The 27618-nt window shown below is 42.5% G+C and overlaps 2 protein-coding genes across 2 annotated transcripts; one reads left to right on the top strand and one right to left on the bottom strand.

Annotated features, from left to right (window-relative positions):
• Window positions 1-5737: 5737 nt before the first annotated feature.
• LOC6043764 (CLK4-associating serine/arginine rich protein) lies at window positions 5738-26736 on the bottom strand. The gene is made up of 8 exons (XM_038260656.1): window positions 26341-26736; window positions 20963-21060; window positions 20472-20659; window positions 13790-15203; window positions 13529-13682; window positions 12966-13083; window positions 12803-12908; window positions 5738-6662 (listed from the first exon to the last, which is right to left on the bottom strand). Exons 1-8 carry the CDS (start codon window positions 26443-26445, stop codon window positions 5945-5947), a joined length of 2901 nt encoding a protein of 966 aa, XP_038116584.1. The 5' UTR covers window positions 26446-26736; the 3' UTR covers window positions 5738-5944.
• Window positions 15329-16985, top strand: LOC6043769 (cytochrome P450 4d2). Its single transcript, XM_001861335.2, has one exon. The coding sequence runs from the start codon at window positions 15399-15401 to the stop codon at window positions 16911-16913; it is 1515 nt and encodes a 504-aa protein (XP_001861370.2). The 5' UTR covers window positions 15329-15398; the 3' UTR covers window positions 16914-16985.
• Window positions 26737-27618: the final 882 nt, after the last annotated feature.

The following is a 27618-nucleotide window of genomic DNA, read 5'->3' as shown; positions in this document are numbered from 1 at the left end:
TAAAAATATTTATGCAAAAAAATATTTCTACAAATAATCTGTTATTCAATGCCGAGTTAAATCTCGACAAGCCGATCTTGCCCGAAATGAACTCGAAGGTCACAAAGACAAATTACCCCATAATGCATATTTTGAAATCGACATTTCTTCTTCGTGCAAATGAGACCTAGCCACCCGAAATTGTTCCTTCCGCCCATTATATTCAGTTGGTTTTAACCCCCCAAAAATGTCATTAATCATGACCATCATCGGAGAATAGGTCAAGAGGTAGACCGCAGATCATTTAAGGGTGCCACCAATTTCACCTAATGTGATCATCGTTAAAAAATCGTCAAACAACTCTCAATTGTTCCTTTCTGGGTGTGGTTCGTCACTGAAATTCGCCAATGATTTCTTCTTGCTTTCTTGCCTGACCTTTTACGGGATAAATTTACGATCTTGCGCTGACCTTGACCGAAGTTTCTGTTGTCGGGGGCACGTTATTTAAAACATTTCGAGCCAGTTTAGTTGCAGGGGGTGGAACCAATTAATTCACATTGTCTTGAACAGGTGGATGGTAGTGCGTCGTCATGGGCTTTGCGGAGGAAAAATTTACATTTTCCCAAGATTTGTCCAAGTTTGACTCACATTTGACCACACTTGATGAGATGTTTTCAAAACAAAACTATGCTTCAACGAGAAATGATACAGAATGATCAAAATAAAATAAGCTCAGCAATTATGATTAGCAGTATTCAATTAGCTTTGATTAACTCCTATCAAATGTTCAAAAAAATGCTTAATTTGATCTTCATCACGCCAAAGAAGTGATTTGAATAGAATTGGCTCTTAAAATCTGAACTCGGTAATTATAAAAGCAAATTAACACCATTCGTCGCGCGTTGGCAACACCCCCCAAAAGATGCGCAAAACATCGGGCCGAGAGAGACTCCACCGAAAATGACGATATTTATCTTCATTTTGCAGTGTAAGAATAAATATTCAACGATTTAAAAAAAATACATTCGCAGAAAATAAATTTTCGTCCATAGGCGAGTCAGTAGGTATGTATGTATGTATGTATGATCCCCATACCCGCAGGCAACTTGGTCCTGGAACACATGTGAGCGCTAGGTGAACAATTCGATCATCTTTTACTCTGTAATCTGTACACCCACGTGCATAAGTTTTTTTGCACGAATTTTAGTGCTACAAATACCGGCGCAAAGAATAAAAGCCCTTTCCCTCCCCAAGCACCGAAATTTGTAGCGGGTGTGGGACACTTTGTATAGACGCCCTTGCTCCCATCACGTCACTGAGGGTATGGAGCGACGAGAAATTAACATGCCCCCTAGTCGAACCTTCATTAGAGAAGCAGGCAATCCACAACTCACAGCGAACGACCAAAGGAACACCCTACCGCGTATATAGTAATATTGGCGTGGTTTGTGTTCATTGATGTGTGTGTATGTCAGAATAAATGAAAGTATGGTTGTCTTATAAAAGAACGAGCTCACCAGTTGGTAAAATTTTCAAAATCAGCTTCTTCAAAGGTCACGCATGCCCGAAATACACCAAAAAGGCCGGTTCCTGCTTGGGCTGCTTCAGCTTGCCGCCGCCCCACTCGTAATCTGCTCCGTCGTCTTCCTTTCTCTCCTTTCGTGAAAACTGCGGCAACGGAACCTCCCGCTACAACTGCGTTCCACCTTAACTGGTTCCGACGAACTAAACCGTGCGCCAAGGCTCCGATTCCCGTTTGACCTCGACGAGTCCATCCACGGGGAGACCGACGACCGCTTCGCTCTCTGCGTTCCTTCAGATTCCCGGAAGTTGTCCATTTCCAGGCGAACCCACATCCACCCTGGTCGTCGGGGAAGTTTCGAAGGCCTCCGCGTTCCATAGCAGTATCGCGACCGACCCGGAACGAGCCACGTCCTTGATTGAACCGTCCTGTTCAAAATCCTCCGCTGGAACCATTGCTTGAACATTTCCACCACGAACAACACCATTCACCACTGCACTGATTAGTTCCGGAACCACTTTTTATTTTTTCTTCGTCCATAGGCGAGTCAGTAGGGTTCCCAAATTCCCGAATTTACCAAAAATTAAACAATAGGCATTTCTTACCTAAAAAATAATTTTCAACAAAAAACACTTTAAAGTAAAGTCAATATCAACCATAAAAAAAATCTAAGTGGGTTTTAAATATTGGGGTCAAACTATAAAAAGTGAAACTTTTCAAAAAAATCCTAAAAATATACTTCAAAAATGAAAGCACTCATTATTTTGATTCAGAGTCTATGAAAAATAACTGAAAACTAAACAATATTCAAAATTTCAATGATTATTTTTTTAAATATGAAAAATGTATCCGCGAAGATGGCGTTCGAATGTTGAACGTCAAAAATGTCAAAATCGCGCAGTAGCACCAACATTAGAAAAAAAAAATGTGGCTGTCATGTCATTGCACACTTTTTCCGTAATGTTGGTGCCACTGTGTGATTTTGACATTTCGGGCGTTCACCATTCGAACGCCATTTTCGCTTAAAAAGCTGGATAGTTTTTTGAACTTTGTTTCAATTTGATAGGCATAAAATAAAAGATAACTGAATTATTTTTTTTTTATTTTATTTTACTTTGAATCAATTAACGCGTTAAACGTAATTGTTGTTATTATTCTTTCAAAGAATTTAGAAAAATATCTAGAAATTCGACTAAAATTTTTTTAAGTGCAATTACCAAGTTTTTTTTTTTAATTTTGACATTAATTTTTTGAATCAAAGTTGATCTAGTTGTCAGAATTTAACTTTTTTTTCAATGTAGTTCCATGTTTTATCACCTATTTTATTTGATGTGTTTGAGGAGACAATTTCTCTAAACATAATTTAAAGCAGGCCTGCCCAACGTCCGTGAAGCCATTTCATCCGGCCCGCGACGGCTTTTCAAAATAGTTCTATGACCGGCCCTTAATAAAATATTTAATAAATAAATTGAGTGCCTAAATAAAAAAAAATATCTTGAGATCAATTTTTCAGACAATATAACAAAACAATTAATTGTTTATTTTGCTTTTGACATACAATGTTGCTAATTCAACGTTTGTTAGGATTATGACTTTGTATTTTTCGAAATGATTTTATTTCACATCGAAACATTTTTTATGTTTGAATTTCATTCTTATTATTTCAATATTGATGTTATCAGAAATAATTATTAAACTTGAAAAATACCTATGCAAAAAGATTGCAAAAGACATTGAATTGTAATTTCTTAAAGTTTTGGCTTTTTTTTATTTCTAATTCAATAGTTTCTTTTTTGAGGATTTTGATTATTTTTTTTTCAGAGCAACTTTTTTATGATAAATTTTTGCTGGGAGAAAGCTTGAAAAAGGCAAATTAATCATATTGAAAATAAAGATCGCTTCAAATATTAAAAAAAAAAACAATCTAAAAAGTTAAGAATCTCTTCAATAACTCTGAAAAAATTGAAGAATGACGAATCAGATATATATTTGTATACACTTTTTTTTTAATTTCATGTCTTTAAAAAAAACTGAAATTTGTTGTAAAATATTTGAATAAAGGTGCACAACAACGCAAAAATGTTTTTTTCGTAGAGAAGATTTGAATCCAAATTTCGTTTTCATAATTTTTATCTTTTCTCGTTAATTTTTCAAACTTGAATAAAAACTTGCAATGACGAAATTTTGATAGTTTTTTAATTAATAATGTCTGGGAATTCAATTTCAATCGACTAAAACAATTACAATACAATTTTGTCCAAAACAAAATAAAATAACAAAGCAATCCACTCTAACGACCCCCGGGTCATTTGTGGGCTCTGTTGCAAGTTTCTGCTCATTTCTAGGCGTCCGAAGGTTATGTGTGGTGAGTCACCCAAAACCTCTTTTACGCAAATGGACCGACGTTTTACTTCCCCATCCGATAGAAGGCCAGGAGGATAAGGCGAGAATCGAACCCGCGCCCCATCGCAACTTAGGGATCGGCAGCCGAAGCCGCTAACCCCCGCGCCACGAGGCCCTCCCTATAACAAAATAAAAGTAAATTAAATAAATATATCTTTGAAAGTTATCTTTCTTTCTTCAAAACAAATTATTTAAATCCTTTTTGCAACCATTGTTTATGTATTTGTTTTTTTGAATTAACCTATTAAAATAAATTTTATGAAAAAAATGTTTACTGTTTTTTTACTTTCACCAACAATAGTTCCGGCCCGCCTCTGTTTTAGAAAAATCAGATCTGGCCCGTAGGGCCAAAAGGTTGGGCACCCCTGATTTAAAGTAAGTTACTGCAGAAGAGTTGAATTAATTTTATTTAAAGTATTTTTCAAAATATTACAAAAATATTTAAGAAAAAATACAAAATAATTTTCAAAGAAGTATGCTTTTTATTCCCAACTTTTTGTTAAAAAAAATCCCAAATTCCCGACTTTTTCTCATATTTGGTTGATTTTGGTGAATTCCCGACTTTCATGAATTGAGTGGACACCCTGGGAGTGTGAGACAGATATTTTTTTAGAGCACGTTATATTTTTTTCTATCTGCAAAAAAGAATTTAAAGAAAATAGGAAAAATTAATAGGGTTTCGGAAAACTTTCTCTAAGAACAGGTTAAAAGTGGAAATTCCCCATAGTTTAGAAGTTCCAAACTAACTTTAGGTCAATGGCGGAAGCATTAAACTTTAACCAAATGACCTCAAATTTCAGGTTAGCTTCTGGGGTCATATTGCTTAAAAATTCCGGTTGATGCGCTCGGAATTTAACACAGCCGTGTCCTACAGCTGCTCGGTTTAAAACGGAGGTGGGAACCGAGCCATCGACGGTAGTACGTCGTCGACAGTCTTGAGTGCATGCTTGCACCCACCAAGTAGTGATCCGAGTGAATGTCAGCACCGAAATACGTGCGGATTTTCAATATGTCCGAGAAGAATCTGCCGGTTGGGTGATGTCCAGTAACATCCATTCCGGGTGAAGAAGGCTTGTACATCTCTTCCCTTCCGATGCGGGCGTTCATATCTCTGATAACGATCTTTACGTCCCTCTGCGGGAAGCTACAGTACGTCCGCTCCAGCTCCGCGTAAAACGTTTCCTTCTCGGCATCGAATGATTCCTCGTGTGAGCAATGTACGCTGCAGATAGGATATCTGAAGAAACGGCAATTATTCCTCAACTTACACATCTGGTCGTTGATCAGTTCCTAATCTATCATACGAGTTCGGAATTACTATAGGAAACAGCATTTTTTACTTTGCACGCCCCTAGAAACTAGTTTCAGTAATTTTAACATTTTAAACATTCAATTTTAGAAAAGCGGTAGTAACCTTAATACTGGTAAGGCCATTTTAGTAGAATAGCAAAGTTTTATTTATTTATCAAAATAGTAATTAAAATTCAACCCCAAATTCCCACCCCTAGATTCCATCCACAATGGTTCGCAATTTGCTCTGGAATCGCTCAGCTTCTTCCCTATTCAGCGGACCGTGGCCCAAGAAAAGCTTTGTCTTCCCCGGCGTCATGCATATTAAGCTCTGCTGGTGATCCAGGGGGGGCACGCCATCGGACAATTATAATGGCTAAATTATAACCAAACGCGATGACCGAAGAAGATGACGCTGACCTTTGTTCTAAGATTACAACGCAGAAGCGATCATCAGCACCTTATAAATTTAGATTAAGTTTGTTTTTTTGTGTTCTGGAGGTGGGGACGAGTTCGGATCAATTAATTTCAAAGAGAAGAGGCTTTGTTTCCTGAAAAGTAACTCAAAATTTTACTGCTTATTATGCGTGACGTGTACACTGGAGGTAATCCACAATTGATTATGTCGACTCAAGGTTTATAGTAAAGATTAACAAGTTGCTCACCACACCGTCATTCACCCACGATCCGAACAATATGGCAATAGAAAGGTAAAAGGTTAAAATGTAACGCGTGCACACGATCTCAGTATCAATAGTCAACGAGTTTTTTTACTACTTTAGGCGATCGGTCCCTGCGATTGGAACTACCGGTACTGGTTTTGCTTCGTGACTTGGACCGCGATCGGCGCGTCCTCGATCGCGACCTACGCCGATAATATCCCCCCCGGCCACTGTCCCCGCCCCGGTCATAATCCCGCGTCGAACGACCTCCACCACCGCCGTAACGCCCGCCCCGGTCTCGCTCGCGTGATCGCGACCGGGAACGGTATCGTTGCCTGGAAGAGGCCTGCGACGGCGGCAGTGGCGATCGTCGCCGGGGTCTGTCATCGTACGATGTCGGTTGCGGCGGCCGTCGACTGCTAGACGAAGACGCTGCAGCAGTAGCGCTTCTGGTGCTAGCCCTGACCGCAGTCGACGACCGCGAACCGGACCGACTGCGCGAGTGTGGCCGCCGAACGCCGCGAACCTGGCTCGGCGATCGGGACGAGTCGGTGTGGCCACCGACGCGGCGCAGCATGGGTTTGCGCTCGATCACGACGGCACTCGCGCTGCTGTAACTTCCCGACGAAGATGGCTGGTGCTGATACGAGGAGGAGGAGGAAGAGGGAGCTTGGGGTGGTGGTTTGGGCGGTGGGGACACTTCCTTCGTCGAGGGCGCGTCGTCGTCCGAACTGTTGTTGGCCGGGGATTTGGAGCGGCTCTTGTCGCTTTCCGGGGTGCCGTACTTGTGGCGCAGCTCGCGTTGTCTGAGAATTAAAAAGTGAAAAGAAGATTAGCTTAAAAAATGTTTATGCAACTTTATGCAACATAAATTGAACTTTTGAATTAATCAATTTGGTGTCTTCGACCGAATTGCAGGTATTGATGAGGACTATTTAGAAAAAATAGGTACACGGAAAAAATCGCTTAAAGTTAGTTGGAGGCACTTTAAAATGACAAATAAACAACATTTAATTATTTGCTTTATCAAAAATCCATCAAACTTTGTAGATTAATGAGGTGTACCGACAATTTTTTGGCCTAAATTTCGGACTTTTATTAGTAAATATTTTTTGTAATTTTGTGATAACATTTTTTTTTTTTGATAAATCGATGTCAGGGTCGTTATGAAGACATTCTAAAGCGTCGATTGATGTCTAAAAGTTGGTACTTTACTAAAAATTTAGGGATTATAACAGGGAATAATTTTTCCGTACAGGGCTGTACGGGCAATTTTTTTTATACACTGTATAGCCACCGAAAGTTTGATTTCAACGAAATATTTGCTGTTTTGCCTTCCTCACGTCAATGAGGAAAGGCTTTAAAATCACTCGAAAAATGAACTTCTTTATTTGACCCCGTAGACCCACCTTCACGTATACCTATCGACTCAGAATCAAATTCTGAACAAATGTCTGTGCGTGTGTCTGGATGTGAGTCCGTGCACCGAAAAATATGCACTCGATTATCTCCGGACTGGCTGAACCGATTTGGACCGTTTTGGTCTCATTCGATCCGTCTTGGGGTCCCACATGACCCTAGTTAATATTATGAAGTTTAGAAAAGTACTTCAAAAGTTATGCTAAAAAAACGATTTTAGCTAAACTTCGGAAGATTGTAAAAAGGGTGGTTTTTGTGAGAAAACCCGTCATGCTATATATTATTAGGAAGGTATTTGAAAGACCTTTCCAACGCGTTAAAAAGTTTGAAGATCTGACAACCCCATCAAAAGTTATGAGCACTTAAGTGTTATTTATAGACTTTTTTGAAGCCGGATCTCAAATATTTTGATGAAAAAGTTGTCCGGATCTATCATGCGACCCATCGTTGGATAGGTAATCAAAAGACCTTTCCAACAAGTTCAAAAGGTTGAAGATCTGACAACCCTATCAAAAGTTATAAGTACTTTAGTGTTTTTGATACACTTTTTGAGGCCGGATCGCAGATAATTTGAAAAAAAAGTGTTATTTATACATTTTTTTGAGGATGTGTAGTGTCTTTACTTTATAAATGTGAGGAAGGCACCAACCACCTAAAGGTGGATTAAGTAACGTTTTTTATTTAAAAACAAAAGTGACCATTGCTAAAAATATTTATTTAGAAAAGTTCAGAAAATTTGCTATAACATTGTTAAAGAGATTTGGTCCGGTTGCTGAGATTCAACGGCTCAAAGAAAACAAAACAGGAAAATTGAAGTTTTCTAAATCTCACCCAAACAACCCACAATTTTCTAATGTCGATATCTCAGCAACTAAAGGACTACTCTTTTCAAGTTCGAGGTCACTTCTTAATGCTACCGCCGATGCGTCTGGTAACGATCCTTTAATAGGTGTGGGTGTAGTGGGTGTGGTCGATCACTCTCGAGCTGCGTCGTATTACCTCGGGCGAAGAGAACGGCGATTCGTAACAGAGGCTACGTCACCAGGTGACGTAACTAGAGGGTTGCAGTGAAACATCTTGAGATGAGGTTTGCCAGATATTTTAGCAGGGTAGTCAGGGGAGCAATCGGGTTCGCCGTTTAGTTCGTAAGGGAAGTTTTTTCAATGGTCGTAGTTTAAGGAGGAGTATTGGGAGCAAAGTAACCTACGACCAGTGACCGGCAACGGTCATTTCATCACAGGCTAGTGCGCGATCCAAACCGTTTCGAGTAGAGCTATACCAGTGAAAAGTGCTGCGTGAAAAAGACTGGTGAAAGGTTTTGCTGGAGATATAAGTGCTAAGCACGCCGCTTGGACGCCCCCGAACACGCACTTCTTGGAATGGTATTATTAGCGCGAAGGAGCCATCTTTCACATCTTACCATAACAATAGGCCCAGATTCGCTCGGACTTGCGAGTCCTTATTACAAAGGCAGGATTGTGTCAAAACTTTGGAGGAATTTATCGACGGTGTTCCAAGTTCCATGAATTGATTTCTTCCGCACTACTTCTTTAAAAATCACAAAAAGATTTCATTCCCACCTTGAAAAATGCACACCGAACAGGTCAAACAAGGTGAGGCGCTTTGACAGACACATTTTACGAAAGTTGTTTAAATCTATTAATCGCCATATGTCCAAACGAAAGTTGTTACGATGACAGTTGACATGTGAATATGGAAAATACCTTCGTTACTGGATGCAAAATATTTTTACAGACTGATTCGCCATCACTAAGAAGGAACATTGACACACATTGATTCAACAGATAGTTTTATTCGTGGCTTTACAAAAAAATTGCACTTTACCAGTTAGCTCTTGATGAATTGGAAGACGGGGAAATATGTTATCAGCTATCAGGTTGAAGTCCGTAATAGAAAGCTGACTTTGGAAATTATAGAAAAAAATACAATTTCGCGACTGTTTATGAATCCACCTTTAGATGGCTGGCGCCTTCCTCTCATTTATACAGTAATTGCGCCTTTTATAGAAATTTTCCAATTTAAACTGCTAACTTTTTGTCAAGATATTAACAGAAACAGCCGTTGAGAAGATGGCATCCCTCTACACGTCTGTTGCGTGGCGGTCATTTGAGGTTATGTTGGAATTCACCCTTTTTTGTAGTTTTTTAAAGAAACTTTTAAACGACGAAATTAAGCTTTACAATTTTCAACACTGTAACCGATGGCAGTTCCTGTCCCAATCGTTACTGTGGCTCTGTTTGTTTCGCGTTAAATATATGTGCTAAAATGCAGGAAAATGCTTCAGTTATTGGGCGGAGCTTCACTACTCCCACTGGCTAGGGCAAACAGAAGCCAAGACACCCTAGCAGTACGCAGCCAGTTCCATACCCACACGATTGCTACCCCACTAGAACGAGACTACAGGCGTTGGTAGCAGATTGGTAGCAGCAGATGACAGGTGCCTGGTAGGCGGCAATACCGGAGATGACTTGCGAGGTCCAGTACCGGGATTCGTCCTATTTGCCCGGAAGACCCGTAACCGCAAGGACTGAGAGTGCCCTTGGTCAGTCGGATAGCAGGTAACTTGCCAAAGCCGTAAGCCCAGCGCCAACCTAACCTTAAGGACCCCTCAACCTTTGTTTAAGGTTCATCCCGGATGCCCCGGAGATGACCAGTGGAACCCCAACAACCCCCTGGAATGTCCGACGTCCTGGCGCTCGACTACGGGCAATGTTCCGGCCAATCGCCAACCCCGGCCGAAGTCCCGATCCGTCAACACATCGGGAAGAGCCCAGGATAACCGGATGGGTCCACGCAGCGCGCGACGAGAACCGCTACCAAGCACCAGGATGCTGATCCAAGACCGCGGCCGATGCCGACGGTCGGGCCAAGATCGCTGGTGGATGGAGCAGAGGTGACGACGCCGAGCTGGTGGGGCCCCAAGAAGCAGAAGAAAAGATCAGATAATAGAATAAGAAAGTGGGACAGTTTTGAGGTTAGGAGGAGGAAAGTTAGTAGGAGAAAAGTGGGAGAATAAAGTGTGCACAAAAGTTTAATAAATGTGGTGTTTCGTTTTGGTAGCTCAAGTGTTTTCCTGTATCCGTTAAAGTTAGTGTGGATAAGCGTGCCGACCTTGAGGTATTTTTGTAGAGTCCCTGCATCGAGAAAGGTCTCGGCTGAACCGTAGTTACAACACCAAGCTGTAGGACTGTAGGAAACTGGGCCGAGTGCACCGCATCCGGATAAAATTCGTTCAGCCAAAGCCGAGAAAATGAAGTGTAATCTTATCGCCCATAATGGACGATAAAACATGTGTTAATCTTTCTAAAATCTGTTAATTCAACCATATCATGTAAACTGTGCAATGCTTTCATTACGAATATATTTTTTGAAACTAACTCAAAGTAGTAAGTAAAATTCCGTATTATTTCAAGATTACTCGATTTTTCATAATTTGCAATATGGTTATCAAACGAAACGAAATTTGGTTTGCTTTTTCTCATTAATACAGTTTTTCTTTTGGAAAATACAAAGTTTTTCACAAATTACCGTAACATCAGACGATAATATATCGACGAAAATTTTAACGATTAACAACCTTGATTTGCACAGAATTTGATTTTGAGTCTGTAAGTATACCTAAAGGTATGTTTAGGAGGTCAAATCAAAAAGTTCATTTTCCGAGTGATTTTATAGACTCTCCTTAGTAAGGAAAGTGGAACATTTTTAAGAAACTATGCTATGCAGATATCGAGCCAAACATTTCATTAGGGCACAAAACCAAAACGTAAACATTCGGGATTATTCCACTATTTCATTCATTAGTATACTCCCTACATGCCCTCCAAGAATCAGATTGATAACAAACAATTTCCTATTGAAAAAATCAAAAACACAAAAGGGCACATAACCATGTTCACTGCAAACCAAAAAAAAAGTTCAAATGTGCCCTTTTATTTCCGTTAGATTCTCGTACTTGAGGAACTTTTTGTGTTATAAAGTGAACTTTTCATACATTGTTAACACTAATTCACTTCAAAAAAAAAGTTTTGTTTACTTTTCACCAAGGATTTCTGCAGAGAAAAACTTCGTCAAAAAACAATATTTAGGGGAAATCTACCCATTTTAATCCTAATAAGCGGTCGTGTTTGAATGATGCTGGATAATCTAGAGTCTCCCTTGAATTTTACTAAAACCAAGTACACCAACGAGTAGAGCAAGTTTTTGTGAACATTTCTGTTTATTTTCACTTTCACTAAAAGTTATTCTATTTCTTTACCAAGCATTTAACAAAAAAAAATCCCAAGGGTATTCTAATCGAGGCGAATGCATTGAGCCACGCCCATTTTTCTAATATCGGCTTAGTTCTTTTTTCTTCCAACACTCTGTCGAGTGTTGCCATTTGCGCTGACAGTTCAAACGAACACTCACGAAAAGTGGCATTTATAGGGAAAGTTTCCTGGCATCGCTGGCTGTGCTGCTGGTGGTGTTGACGGCCAGCCTTTGTTCTTTTTTGCCTTCGTCTCTCGCTCGGTTTTCTTCAGCCTTCGATTGGAATGCAAAGTGAAAATTGAAACGTCAAACGACTTGGCGCGTTTGTTTTTGATGGCGCTTGCTAATTTATTACATTTTTCGGGATTATTCTTCAAGTGAGTGCCTTACTAATGATCAAAAGAACATGTTGCCGGTAGTTGGAAGCAATTTCATATCTTAAGCGCCGTGAAAAAGTAAGCGAAAGTGAAAAGTTAATTTTGGCGATATTCATTTAGCGTTTGAGGGATTCTCGTGTGTGTCACTGTGTGTTCCAACAAAATGATGAGAAGTGGTCTCGCAAAATACAAATTATGATCAAAAGTGCATTAAATGTGATCTTTTTGGCCAGTAAGTGGCATACATTTGCGTGCTTACTCGAGGCGGTGCTGTTGCTGGTAAGTTTATAGCACAAATAGTATTTTTGGAGCTTTAATCGAGCATCAAACTCTCCATGTGACGAAGATAGGTGTTTGATTGGAGAGGGTAGATTTCCCCTAATACGGTCCCGCGGCTGCTGTTCAGTACACTTTTGAAGATTTTTTATGTTTCACATACCTTATCTACACTATTCAATCACAAAATTTCACCAATAATCAACATTTCTACTGAATTCCTCATTATTTCAAAAGGGCCCGTAAACATCATTCAAAACAACAATCCGGTGACAGCGCTTTAGTGTCCTTTCAGCTCTCTTCGAAATTGCATTTATGAACAACACTTGGAAAGTTAAAAGAGCCCGATAACGATTTTTTTTTTTTAATTTTGAGTTTAATTGCGAAAATCAACAAAAAATAAGAAGCATTTAAGCAGAGTTGAGGATAATGATGTGTTTTATCGTATCATCAGTAAAAATACCATCAGTCAAGCTTCTTTTTTAAATAGGTTTTGAAACAACTTGTCCACTTTTTGCAAGCGATTTTCTCGAATCGCGGTTTTTGGTTTTGTGCCCTAATGAAATGTTTGGCTCGAATATGCATTTTTACCACAAACTCACCTCCGTCTCAGCCGCAACGCCAGCTCGCGCATCTCGTCCTCACGTTCCTGCTGCAGCTGAATCTGCCGCTCGACCTTTTCGATTTCGGCCTTCTTGTCGGCCTTGACTGCAAGATGAAACGATTATTATTTTAACATTCCCAACTTGTTCAAAATTCACTCACATTGCTTATTCAGTAAAATCTGCATCTTTCGCTTCAAGCGATCCCTGGGATTAAGTGACTTCGATGCAGCAACAGCAGCAGCAGCGGCGGCGGCGGCAGCGGCAGCAGACGACGAACTCTGCAAACATATCGCGGGAGGGCAAACGATTAGAGAAAAAAGGGGGCGGCTGTTTTGTGGACAGTGGTCAAGGTAGGAGTTTCCTAACAGTAGTGATTTTGGAGATTCAACACTTTTTTTTTTTTCAGGAGAGAGATCCCTTCTTTTCCCACCCACACATTTCACATGCACTGAAGGTTCCAAACTCGTTTGTTTCAGTCTCACTTCGAACCAAAGAAATAAAACAACTAAAAAAACAGCATTCACAGCACGTAATCATCACACACAAATACTTTTTCGAGGGCACATCGCTTTCGATTGCAATTTCAACGCAAAATTTAGACACGCCGCCAAAGCCGGCCCCTTCGGCACGGAACGGCAATAATGATGGTGGTTTTTGGTGGTGGTGGTGGTGGTAGCAGAGGATGCGAAGGGACAGTGTGAAACTTGAGTTATTCTTACTGACTTTGGAGTCGGGCGTGGCGGAGGAAGGGCCACCTACGGTGGTGGTGGCAGCAGGTTCGCTACCTCCAAACCTGGAACTCGACGATTCGAGCTTTTCCTGCTTGATGGAAAAAGGCGTCGGAAGGTATCCGCCCAGCTCTCGTGGCGGTGGTGCGCTGGAAACAGGGAATAATATAGATTAGTTTGGAAAGTTCTTTTGAACCACTTTTGCAAGATAAGATTTTGACTAGAACTGAAAACGTTTTACATCCGGTGGACTCACATGCTATGCGACGGCTCGGTCGCCGCCGCCGGTTTCAACGACTCGTCCCCGGAGCTGTCGCTGGTGATGTCATCTTCGCTGGAGCTCTGCCCGTCCCGCTTGCGTCCGTAGTAGCGTCGCACGGGAACGTCCGGTTCCGGTTCCACCGGCAGCACCGGTGGTTTTTCCTCTTTTTTCACGACGATGGCGGGGGCGGGTTGAGGAACTGCAGGTGGTTGCTGTGATATTGAAGGTGGTGGTGGTGCCGCGGCAGGTGCCCGCTCCGGTGGTTCCGTTTTGATTGTCGGTTTACTGCGGGGTGGACTACGGCTACTCGCGGACGAGTCTGACTCAGAGCTGGAGCTTTTGCGAGCGGGTTTACGAACGGGTGGGGATGAAGATCGGGAAGAGGACGATCGAGTCTTTCGGCGACGCGACGAATAGTCTGGCGATCTTCGACTGCTGCGATAGCCACGCGATCGCGACCTGGACCTCGATGCTCCCGAGCGTGACCTTCGGCGGTACTTGGAGTAGGTTCGCTTGCCACGCGATCGGCTGCGGCGTCTTCTGCGCGATCTGGAACCACTGCGGCTGCGATCGCTGTAGCTGCGGGATCTACGCTGGTACTGCGCCGGCATCTTGTTCTCCTCCTCCTTTGTGCTTATGCTCTTTAACTTTTCCAGGTTCTGCTTGACCTTTTCGGCGTACGACGTGCTGGCACCGCCCCGTGACGAGCCCGCCCCACCCTGACTGTCCTTGTTAAAGCTAATCGATATTTTCGAATGTGGCTGGAGTTCATCCTCGCCACCGAATGAGGTAATGTAGGTAATTTTCCCTGAATTGACGGGCGAAGGTGACCGCGAGCTGTCGTTCGGATCGTCGTACGTCCGAGGAACCAGTTCTTCCTTAGCTGCGTAGCTCGGCGGACTCAACGGTCGACCGGCAAATTTCCGTTCACGCTGAGCTCGACGTTCCCTCCGGCTCTTCCTCCCACTGAACATGATCTTCTCCTGTTCTTCCTCCCGTGCCATCCGCAGCGCCTCCGCCTCGTCGGAATCTTTCGTCAGGTACGAGTAAAAGTCATTGCTCTTCATTCCGTAATGTCTCCCACACGCATTCATCTCGTGGGCCTGTGTCGTCCCCACCTTGTTGATATCTATAGATACGTCCATGTCCAGATCCGAGTCCGAATCGCTCTTCATGCACTCGTCATACTTGGACGTCCCCGCAGACTGCTCAATAGCCGTTATCGTCTGCGTAAACGGAACCACCCCGCTCGGTTCGGACTCCTCGTAAGTGTACCCGATCGCCACGCCCCCACCAGCAGCGGCCTTTTTCTTCGACGTCGAAGCCCGCTGTTCCGCCTCAACCTGGGCATTTACCCCAAATTGCTCCTCCAGAAATAGTTGATGCAAGAACTTTTCCTCGCTGATACCTGCAAAATGCAATCCGGAGATTAGTTGCAACCCCAAAAGCGATACGTCAGCTTGCGCTGACTTGCCCAAATTTTGTATATCTATCGAGTGAGTGAGTTCCTCTAAATTGTGCGAATCTTATCACCTAGCCGAACTCTTATCAGTCTCAATAAGAAGACCGAAATTTGGCCCAAGTCGAGACAGTTTCATTTACGATGTTGTTGTTTGCGATTCTTGCCGGCCTTCTGGCCCTGGCGCTCTTCCAAGCGTATCAAACCCGGCAGCGCGTGCTACGCTACACCCGCAAGTTCGGATGTCCCGAACCGCACTGGTTGTTCGGTCACCTACTGAACTTCCCCAAAGATCCCGTCGGTATCACCATGCACACCATCGAGATCCAGAAGCAGTACGGGCCCGATACGGTGCTGTGGCGGCTGGGCAACGACCACCAGCTGATCATCGGAACGGCCAAGAACGCCGAAAAGGTGCTGATGCCGAAGGATACCGCCAAAGCGAACGTGTACGGCTTCGTGGAACCCTGGCTCGGCAACGGACTGCTCATCTCTACCGGCGAAAAGTGGTTCCAGCGAAGAAAGATCATAACCCCAACGTTCCACTTCAAAATCCTCGAAAGCTTCGTCGAAGTGTTCAACAAGGAAACCGACGTGCTGGTGAACAATCTGCGCACGCACGTAGGCAAAGGCGAGTTCGATATCTACGACCCCATCTCGCTGTACGCCCTGGACAGCATCTGCTCGACCTCAATGGGAGTCCACATAAACGCACTGGCCGAACCCACCAACCAGTACGTAAGTGACGTGAAAACAATGTCCGAGCTGGTCCTGAAGCGCATTTTCCACCCCTTGAATCCGTACCCCAAACTGTTCTGGCTCACCACACCGAACGCACGTGAGCAGCGCAAGCTTATCGCCCGGCTTCACCAGTTTACCGACTCCGTTATCAAAAAGCGACGCCAAGAGATGGCGAACCAACCAAAAGAACCCGAACCGACAGATCCATCCACCGATCTGTACAGCAAAAAGCGACAAACCTTCCTGGACCTACTCCTCAACGTCACCGTCAACGGTCGGCCCCTCTCCGATTCCGACATTCGCGAAGAAGTGGACACGTTCATGTTCGAGGGTCACGACACCACAACCTCGGGCATTTCCTTCACCATCTACCAGCTGGCAAAGCACCAGGACATCCAGGAAAAAGTCTACCAGGAAATCCTTTCCCTTCTCGGCGCAGAAGACAGCAAAACCGCACCCCTTAACCAAAACACCCTCCAAAACTTCAAGTACCTCGAAATGGTCCTCAAGGAAGCGATGCGAATCATGCCCCCGGTGGCCTTCATCGGGCGTAAAATCCAAGCGGACACCGAAATGAACGGAGTGATAGTCCCCGCCGGAACCGACATCACCGTGTCGATCCGTCAAATCCACCGCAACCCGGCAATCTACCCCGAACCGGACCGCTTCGATCCGGAGCGCTTCTCCGAGCACGCCGAGCACAAGCGCGGTCCGTTCGACTACATTCCGTTCAGCGTGGGATCGCGTAACTGTATCGGCCAGCGGTACGCCATCATGGAGATGAAGATTACCCTGATTAGGCTGTTGGCGAACTACAAGATTCTGGCCGGGGAATCGCTGAACGATTTGCGCTTCAAGATGGACCTTGTGCTGCGGCCGGTGGATGGGATTCCGATAAGGGTGCAGGCAAGGAAGTGAGGCTCGATTAATGTTTCAATAAAAGTCAGGTTTTGTAGCCAAATTTTATAAAACTAGTCTTAATGAATAAAAACAAACATGTTACTATATTTTTTTCAATTCAACATTAAGTTACTAAACATTATGAGAAGTCAGGAATTAAAAAAAGTAATGCAATGGGCTGCGAATGGCCAAGAAGAATAACGCTGCCAGATATGAATGAATTAACAACAACAGCAATGTTAGCGTTTCTTGGTACGGCGCAGACTTCATCCTCTCTTTCTTGTGATCAGTCGACGGGCACGCTTCGTGCGTCAACGTCTCATGGTCGTACTGACGGGCTTGCTTCCACATACTTCTCCTGGTCCAAGGCAATTTCGTCCTTGCTCCGCCCCACCCGGATTCCCAGAACGTACTTCGCAGGTCCGATGTCCTTCATCTTGAATTCCCGGCTGTGTTGGGCCTTGATCTCCGTCTTCAAGCGGTCACAGTTCGAGAAGATCAGAACATCATCGACGTACACAGTAACGAACAGCATCTTGTCACGGGTCGTAATCAGTGCATACCAGGTGTAACTTCCTCAGGGCAGCATCCAGCTTCTTGTTCCAGACACGGCTGGATTGCTTGAGCCCGTACGGCGCCTTCTTGAGTTGGCAGACCTTGGATTGCTCCTTGCTGTCCACGAAGCAAGGGGGTTGCTCCATGTAGATTAGCGTGGTTCACGTTTCTATGAAAAAGACAAAAGTTGTTATTTTGTCTTGCATCAACCGGAATTTCGTTCTTTTATGTCCCCAGAAGCACTCCTGAAAATTTGAGCCCATTTGGTAAGGTCTAGGAGCTCCAGTTTTAATTTGAAATTTATATGGGATTTTGATTTATTTTCCATGGGAAACTATCTTTTTTTACATTGTATTAGGATTTTTTTTTATAAATCGATAAAATGACTTGATTCTTATAGTAGGAGATAGGTTTTGAACTGGGGAACAACTTTGTAGAACATACCAACATGCTAGGAAGTGACCCTTTAAAGATACAGATACTTTTAGATGGTGGCTGGCCCCTTCAAAAGCACGCATGTCCACTCCGGTCCACTAGCCCTCGGTTCAGCGGTCATTCCACGTTTGACCACTCCCTCCGACACGAACGTCACGTCTCGACTGTTGATGATCGACTTCGTCTTCTTGTCATACAAGTGGTATGCCTTGGTGTCCTCTTCGTAGCCAGTGAGGATGCATTCCACGGCTTTCTTGTCCCACTAGCGGCGCTTCTGCTTCGGTACGCGGGCCATCACGGTCGTGCTAAACACTCGTACGTGTGACAAGTCCGGCTTCCGACCTGACTACGCTTCTTCCGAGGCCACTCGATGCCTTTCGTCGGCGACCTGTTGATCAAGTAGATCGCAGCAGCCATAGAATCTGCCCAAAAATGGTTTTGGCAGATCAGCTTCGAACAGTATGCACCGAGCGCGTTCCACGGCAGTCCGGTTGACCCTTTCTCCAAGTCCGTCCTGCTGTCCGTTGTCCCTCTGGATTACCTTCAGCTTGCCGCTCAGCCTTTACGTGGAAAACCTTGAAGCACTGCAAAACCTCTAGTTTGGCCTTGTTTCGAAGAAAGTAGATGAAAATCTTGGGCTTCTTGTCGTCGGTGAAGCTAAGTTAATAGGGACATTCACCCAACGACTTCTTTTCCATCGGACCGCAGATATCGGTGTGCACCAGGTCCAGAATTCCAGCCGAATGGGTACTGCGTGGCTAAATGGCAATCGCGTCTGCTTACCTTCTGCACAGACAATGCAGCCACTGCCACATTCGTTGCCTTCACACTTGATTCCGTTGACGAGACCGATCTTCAACTTGATCAGGTTCTTCATGCACATGTGTCCCAAACGCTTGTGCCACAGTTCAGCGTTTTCGCGGGAAGAGCGCTCTCGGCTTGATCTGGTCCAACTTGAACAGCCCGTTCGATCTGTTCCCAGTCGAGAAGACACTGTTGTCTTCATCGATCACCTCGCATCCATCTCGGTTGAACACGACGGTATGGCCTTGATCCACGATCTTCCCAACGGAAATTAGATTGACCGCCAACTCCGGTACGAGTCGAACGTTCTCAACCTCGATGGTGTCGTCGTAGCACGTCGACTGCAACGTCGTTGTTCCCTCCGCAACGATCTTCATCGCCTGTTTGTTTGCAGCATTTATGCTTCACAGCGTCGTCATAGCACGGCATAGTCAGCTTTCTTCTTGCCGTCGCGGTCGTTGAGCACTGGTTTCCTGGCTACGCAGTCCCTGGCGAAATTACCAGCTTTGCCGCAACGGTGACACTTCGATCCCTTCGATTTGCTTGGAGCAGCACTCGGTTGATGCTTACTCTGCTTGGTCTCCTTATAGCGTCCCTTGGACACCCTCCGGCTGATTCCACGGGCAGGTTGGCAATTTGGTTTTGATGGCGTCACCAGTGATTGCGATTCCAGAATTTTCGAGCCCCATGATAATCGGCCGACAATCCAACGGTAGTCCCGCCAGCAGCATGATGCCGATCTATTTCTCGTCCAGCGGGAAGCCGATTCCGATGAGCTAATTCGCTGTAGTCGTCATCCGGTTCACGTACGCCTCCATGGGCCCACTGCTCACCAGGTTCGTCGTGATGAGCTTGTGCAGGAGCGCCCATTGACGGGTTAGTCCAGTATCCTCGTACAGTCCGCACTACTTCGTTCACAGCTCCATGACAGTCTTCGCGTTCTCCGCGTGGTGGAAAATCGACGGATCTCGAAAGAAAATATTTTTCCCTCGAGCGATCCAGTCCATATTCGCGTCGAAGGCTGCGCCTTGAGCTGGCTCAATCACGTCCTACAGGTCTTCTATCTTCAGGTACGTGCGCACTGCAAAACTCCACGTCCGCCAGTTGTCACGTCCAACCAGCCGCTCGATCGGCTCTGTAGTTCTGGCCATGAGCCTCAGGTTAGACAACACCTTGAGCACCAGCAACAGCACCGCTTCCGTCTCCATTAGACATCTTCGGATTTTCCTGCTTCTTCATAAATCTTCTGGTGCAACTTCTTCAAAAAAAATCTTCAGCGTTCCGGAACCCACTCTGGGCCCGTAACTTCTTGGGGCAGAGGTGGAAATAACACGTCTTGTGTGGGTTACGGTTAAGAACAGAATGAAAAGTTTTCTTGAGCTGCCAGGTAACTTAACAAACAAGTACAAATCCATAGGTTGCTTGATCAGCTCCAATATTTCTGAATCAGATTTGTCTTTCTTCACAACAGTAGTAAAATTCGTCATTAACCATGCACTTGTCGGAGAATTGTTTTCAACAGCAGACTTTATTTGTGTTGAGTTTCATCTTCATCACTCGCACACCATTTTGAATAACAGAGACCATCAACTCCTCCGATGTCGTGCTGTAGAATGCCTCTTCCGGGTTTGTTCCCGATACTGCTTCTCCGGTGTCACTTTTCACAATATCACAATTTACTTACAACTTCGGTGTTTTTTGCCAGCACGTTTTTTTTGTATACAAACTAATTTACTTTCAATTGTTCAACCGCCAGCCAGCCATGGATGCATAGTTACCCACCGAGGAACTCGTTCTGCGCGAGTACGCGATACCGCTCGTAGTTCATGGAGCGCTCCTCCATGTCCAGCACGTCATCCTCGGCCGCGGCCGGCTGGTCCGGTTTGCTGATGACGGGCGCGATGTAGTCCAGATGGGCGCGCACGTCGAACCGATCAATCAGGTTGTCCTTTTGGCCCTGCCACGGCATCCTGGAGAGGAGAAGATGTAAAAACATTAATCAAACAGTCGGCATTATTCGTCGCCGTTGTCATTCGCTGGTGGCCTTCAGCGTCGTCGTCGTCGCGTCGTCAGTGGGACAACAGGGCCAGCCCCCTTTTCGCAGCTTTAGGATTTGCTGACCGCACAAAAGGGATCAAACCGGTCCGGAAATACGCGGGACGAACGCGTGAAACCCATTCCAGGAAGGAAAACGGGCGAGTTCAACAATAAAAACAAAATCAGGTTCTCTCCACCCGACGGGCCCGGCCCGGTGGATTTCGAATATCACTTGCATGATGGCTGGATTCTCGGCAGCTGCCGCCACGCTCGCGTCCAGGTGGATCTTGCCTTTGCGACCGTGAACTTGAAGAAACTGCGTCGGATCGGCTTTCTGGAAAACGCAGGGAAAGAGAAGAAGAATGTTAGTACCAGACAAAAAAAGATCCAATTGAAAACTCATTGCAAGGATAATTGATTGCCATTCTTCTGCAGACTCGTAAGGGGGTAATCACCAAGGTCCTTGATGGGATGATGTAAGAAAAGGGATTAGAAGTGTTTTTTTTACCCACTGCAAAAACTCATCGCAATTGTGCTAAAGTACGCAACTTACGCAATGACAAATGGGTAATTATTCGCCAACTCACACGAAATCGAAAAAAGTTGCCCCGACCCCTCTTCGATTTGCATGAAACTTTGTCCTAAGGGGTAACTTCTATTCCGAGTTCCATTTATCTGTTATCTCGTGACGGATGGTGGTACAAACCTTTCCATTTTTGAACATTCGAAAAAAGACGTGTTTTTTCAATAATTTGCAGCCTGAAATGGAGATGGTTTGGAATTTTTTTCGTCAAAGGGCCTTTGTGTACTGTATAATTTTTCATCGAAAAAAATGTATAAATATTTCGAAAAAGTTCTTTTTTTTTGTTTTGTTTTTTTTTTCGTCATCCGTGTCTGTCGCGGATGATCTTGGATGGCCATGATCAAAAACATTGTTAAAAAAACATAACATTTTCAAATGAAACAAAATGCTCTAAATAAAAACATTACCCTTACGAGTTATCGCAGAGTCAAAAAGTTCATTCAATTTCCAATGAAATGACACGTCCCAAAAAAAAATTACAGTACAGCAACAAAAAATGGCAGAAATTAAAAAAAAAAATATTTTTTTTCGGTAAAATCGGGCGTCCAATTTTGCTTAAAAGCCTCTTTGAACAAAATTTCCATAACATCACCATTTCAGGATGCAAAGTATTGAAAAAAACACTTCTTATTCGAATGTTCAAAAATGGAAGGGGTCGTTCCGCCCCCACAATATATCCAAAAATTGAGCTCGGATGTGTGAACTGGGACAAAATTTACCCCTTAGGACAAAATTTCACGCAAATCTATGAAGGGTCTAAGCAACTGAAAACTAATTGAAATGCATTTTGACAGCTGCAACTATTTTGCAATTTCCCAGGCAATAGGCAATCATTTTACAAAACTCGTATTGATAAATGGTAGCTGGGGTGGTCAGCTATTGTTTCCCGTTTCGAATTTTGAAAAAAAGTTACCTGAAGCTTGAGAAATAGCAAAAACTGTCAAAATGCTTATTCGCCCTTTTCTCGCTCCAGCAATATAACGCTGCACAACCTAGAAAATTTCTCAGATCTCGATTTTTTTCTAAAACGGGCAAACATAGGAACTTTGAAAAAATTGACATTTTCGACTTATTAGGTGCTATACCTTGCAAATTATATGTCTGTGTCATTAAAAACATAAGCTCATTTTTTTTCCTTTAAATGTCTTTTGTGTCGCTGTTTGTGTGCTTGGGTGCGTGGTTATTACAATTAAATAATGGCATCATTAGTGCGCTGACCACGGGGACGCGCTGTATTGTTTTTGCATGTTCATTTTCATTTCTTTTGTGTCGCTGTTTGTGTGCTTGGGTGCGTGGTTATTATAATTAAATAATGGCATCATTAGTGCGCTGACCACGGGGACGCGCTGTATTGTTTTTGCATGTTCATTTTCATTTCTTTTGTGTTGCTGTTTGTGTGCTTGGGTGCGTGGTTATTATAATTAAATAATGGGGGGGTCATTGTGCTAATGAATATTGTTCAGTGTCTGTCGAAGTCGTGATTATTCAGGTTATTTTTTTTTTGTGTGTGGTTTTGTGTCGCTGTTCGTATGGGGTGAGGGATTATAGTAATTTTACTGCCTGCGTGTTAATTTATCAACTCACTATATGATTAATATAATTGTTTGTATTATTCCTCATCCTTTTCCTTTCCTGTAACATACCATCTCCTCATACCATGTATGATCAAATTGTTTAAATTAATGAAACTTTCTAGAACAGCATGGAAACCATCTGGAGTATTTATATTTTAAATTATTGCAATTTTTTATAGCTTCCTGGAATCATTTTGATTTTATTTATTTTATTATATTTATTATATGTATTATATTTGTTTCATTTATTATTTTTACAAAACTACATGTTTATTATATAATACACTAAAGACTCACATTTACACGTACAAACTTCCAAATCATTTAATACATTACGCATTCAACCATTTTCATCGGCCCGATGAAATTCCCCTAACCCCCATTCCAAACCTCCCAAAAATATTCCGTTCACTTTTAAAAGTCGCATGGGTTCCCTGCACTTTTGCCACTAGTGAACAACACAAACATCCCCTCCCAAATCCCCACGGGACTGTATGGGCGTAGCCTTGGAGCACAGTGTGGAAATTTACGTTCTTAGATATTTTTGGATGTACCGGGCAGCAATCAAATTGTCTAAGAATATTGAATTGACCATTGTGGCACCCCCTACAGCGTGGTGCAGACCCGTTATGCTATGCTATGCTATGCTAAGCTCATTTTTTTCCTTTAAATAAACAAAAGTTGGTCAAAGATGTTTTTCCTATTCTGCATTTTTTTTTTTTTAATAAAAGGTGGTTGGTAATGTTTAGTGACAAAAAATGATTGTAAAAATCGGCAAAATGTTTTCCGTGTATCATTTTTTTTGGTTTGCTTGAAATGGTGACTAGTGCTGAACCACGGACGAACGGACATGACACGGGGTTTGAAAAAAAGTAAAGCAGGTTTTCTTTTACTTCTTCTTGGCGAAAACCTGCGCAAGCGAGATCGCTTGTGTCAAAATCTTCGCGTCACGTAGTCTTTAACGTAAACAAAGCCAGCTGATGGTGCAAACTCACGGGCACTTTTTAAAATGGTCGTATGAATTTATATTAAAAATACAATTTCTAACAATTTTTCGGCAATTTTAGTATCCATGATAAATTACATAGAATCATAAAGACAAACTTAATGCAAAAAAAATGTTTCTAGCACAATACTACTGCTAAATGTTTTAATGAATTATTGCATAAGACATTTTGAGAATTCACACGTAATCGCGCGAAGCTACTTCGACAACTTGGATGTAGATGGCGCAATTAATAGTTTGCTTCAGAAATATGAAGAAAATTTGTTCCTGGTGTCATGTCTGTTCGTCCGTGGCTGAACCACGGAGGAAGTTTCTGAATTATTTTCAAGTGCGGGAGCGAATTGCCCATAGGGTTAGAGTTCCCCTAATAAAATCAACAACATTCTCAAGTTTTTTCTTCCAGGTTAAGCAAAAACTTGTCCAGATCGGCATAGCATAAAGAATGGCATGTTTGAAAATTTGTTTATAAATTAACAGCCAGACCATGTCCAAAATTCCTGTTTATGAGTAGATACCAAGGTCGATAAAATTGTTGAGGTTCGATAACGATAGTTCTATCGTTATCGTTATTCCGAAAATTCTAATAATTTTATCGACGATAACGAACGATAACTTATTTTGAATATATTCATAAAATTGACTAATCCAACCCAATTATGTTGAATTTTCAAAGCTTTCTCTTAGAAAATACTTTTTTATGATATGGCAAGTTTCAAAGTATAAAGTTTCAAATACTAATAAAATCACAAAATACCGTTTTTTTCAAGAACTCAAATTTTTTAATTATTCAATATGGGATTCGAACAAAGCAAAATTTGTTCTACTTATTTTTTTGGAAAGAAATACTCTAGATTTCACAAAATAGCGTATTTTTCGGAAATACTAAAATTTTCACAAAATACTGTATTTTTTCCAAAATGCTCATTTTTTGTAATTTGCAATATAGTTATCACACTTGGTATCAAACGAATTAAAATTTTGCATGCATTCATTGCTTTAAAGTTTTTTTTTTTTTTTCAAATGAAATACAGTCCAGACACGAGTATACGAAGCCTCGATTACCCGAAGTTTCGATAATCCGAAGTTCGATTATCCGAAGGTTTGTATGGGAATTTGGATAATCGAATCACGACCCCAAATAACATGAAATTCAGGTTCTGCCACACCGTTTTAGTCAAATTTGAGTTGTTGATTACCTATTAAAAAATAAAATGCATTTATCAATATTACATCACCGCCATTTTAGCCATCATCTTGGATTTAAAAATTTCTAAATCATTTTAGCGTAGTCTAGGGGCTCGACAATCAAAAATAAGACAACAAACATGTTTTTTTCGTGTTCCGATTATCCGAAATTTTGATTATCCGAAGTGAAATTTTTCCGAGGCCTTCGGATAATCGAGTCTGGACTGTACCAAAAAATTTCACAAAATATCGTATTTAATTTGCTATATGGGTGTCAAATAAAGCTAAATTCTGCATGCATTTTCACTGCTTTAGTTTTTTAATAAAATATAGAGCGAGTTGTGGCGCTATAACCACGGCAAATAGTGTCCAGGGCATTCGTGGAAATACAATGTCCCATCCCAGAGGGTCCCGGAGTACCAAACCTTCTTAGCATGGTGCTCCCAACGAATACAACCAAATCTCGGAGCGTATGGTGGTGTGTCCCCACGCTTCTTCCTCCCCTGTCGATTCAGAATTGTGTTGTTGTTCGAACACTTAGTGCTCAAACACAACCCAATTACGAGTCATCTCTGCGATACGGCTTTACGCAGTAGGCCTGGCCCGAGGCCTGGCCGCTTTAACGCTTGTGATGTTTCAATGCATTCCGATGCAATGGCGCACAACAAATGTTAATAAATGACAAGAAGAGTGCTAGGCGTCATCTAACCTAAGGCACTCTCCAGGATCCCTTCGAAAGATTGGCTGCGCTAGGATCTGATTAGATTAGATTAGATTTAGTTTTTTTAATAAAATACTAAAATTTTGACTAAATATCGCATTTTTTTTAAAGTTCTCATGTTTTTTTTTAGTGTGCAATATAGGTATCAAACGCTTTGAAATTATGAATGCAATGCATGAATGCAGTTAAAATGCATGCAAAATTTCAAACCGTTTGATACTCATAATGAATATTGTGAAAATAATATTTTTTTTGAGTATTCCCAAAAAATACGGTTTTTAATTATTATTTCAGAATTTAACAAAACAAACACTAATAAAAGTGAAAAAGCAAAAAAAAACAAAAATAAATATAAAACAAATCAAAAACAAATATATAAAAAAAATATTGGCAACCCTGCCACTCGCAACCGCGAAGAGACACCCCCCTTTTCGGGCCGGCCAACAGAAGGGGCAAGATCACAACAAAAATAACAAGAGCGAAAAAAATGCAAATAATAAAAACTGGTTCCCTTTGGCCCCGGACCGGGTTTTACTCAAACTCACTATTCGCTCGTAAAAGTCCTGCCGCCGCTCTGCCCGCTTCCGGTAGTCCACCAGCATGCCGCGGATCTTTTTTTCCTGCTTTCGAGCCTCGTGCCACATTTTCATTTGCGGGGATTTTTATCGCGATTTTCCCGACGAAGAAAAAAAACTTTTCGCAAATCGCGAATGACGCACTCAATTCGACACTTCCGTCCTAAATTTCACATTCACCACACGCACCAGTACCGGAACTCGCGATCAACACAACTAAAAGCCACTTTTAGTGCAAATTTTCGACGCTTTTTGCGGGGAAAAGAAAACTCAAATTTCCAAAAGCCTGCCAAAACTATCCATCCGTCATCGTTGCTCTCCTGTTGGGTGCGGAAAATGCGGCTTTCTTCGGCCGACCGACGAGCGTCAACTGTCAAAGTTCGGCGCGGTGCCGGGCCGGCTCGCATTTGGGGGTACGGGTGCGTTACCGCCACCCTAGCGCATTCGCCTACCCTACACGGTAAAGGTACCCTTTGCACACTGAGAATCAGCATTACACATTGTTCAGTTCTGGAGTTTTTTTTGAAAAGGACCAATAAACCAAATTTTCAATTTTTGCTTTTTGGGTGTTTTTTAATACCCCTGACTCAAGGCGGTTCTAAAAACACCCAAAAAGCAAAAACTGGAAATTTGGTTTATTGGACCTTTTCAAAAAAAAACTCCAGAGTTCACTTTTAGGCAATTGGGTACTAAAGCCCTATAGAGTTATCTACGTGCGCATGTATTGCGTGTACGTACACGAAAAAAAGTGAGGTTAAATTTTGTACCATCCAGCAAAACAAATGGCGTGCTAGTGTGCGTGAGAGCGGGCTTAGATAACTCTATAGAGCTATCTAAGGCCGATCTCACGTACACTAACTTACCATTTGTTTTTGCTGGCGGGTACAAATTTTAACCTAATAACCCTTCGTGTACAAACACGCAATACATGCGCACGTAGATAACTCTATGTCAATTTTTATGTACAACGGTAAAAACACGATTAAAATGGTGCAGGTGGTTATGTTCTACATGACCAATATGACAAAGAACTCTGTACAAAACTCTAAAAAGTCATTGTTTTTTTATTTACATTTTTCAAACCTTTGCCAATTTATTTGACCCTGAATAATTAATTTTAATTTAATGTTTTCAACGAGGTTTTCAATCATTGGCACCTCTATGGAAATAAATTGCCAAATCACGAAAATATTGAAGTATGGTTCGGAAAATTCGGTCAGTTTTTTTACCAGCTAAAGTCGCCTAACA

The sequence above is a fragment of the Culex quinquefasciatus genome, chromosome 3 (assembly GCF_015732765.1).
Source record: "Culex quinquefasciatus strain JHB chromosome 3, VPISU_Cqui_1.0_pri_paternal, whole genome shotgun sequence".
In the NCBI taxonomy this organism is placed as follows: Eukaryota; Metazoa; Arthropoda; class Insecta; order Diptera; family Culicidae; genus Culex; species Culex quinquefasciatus.
This window is presented reverse-complemented; position numbering and strand designations above follow the sequence as displayed.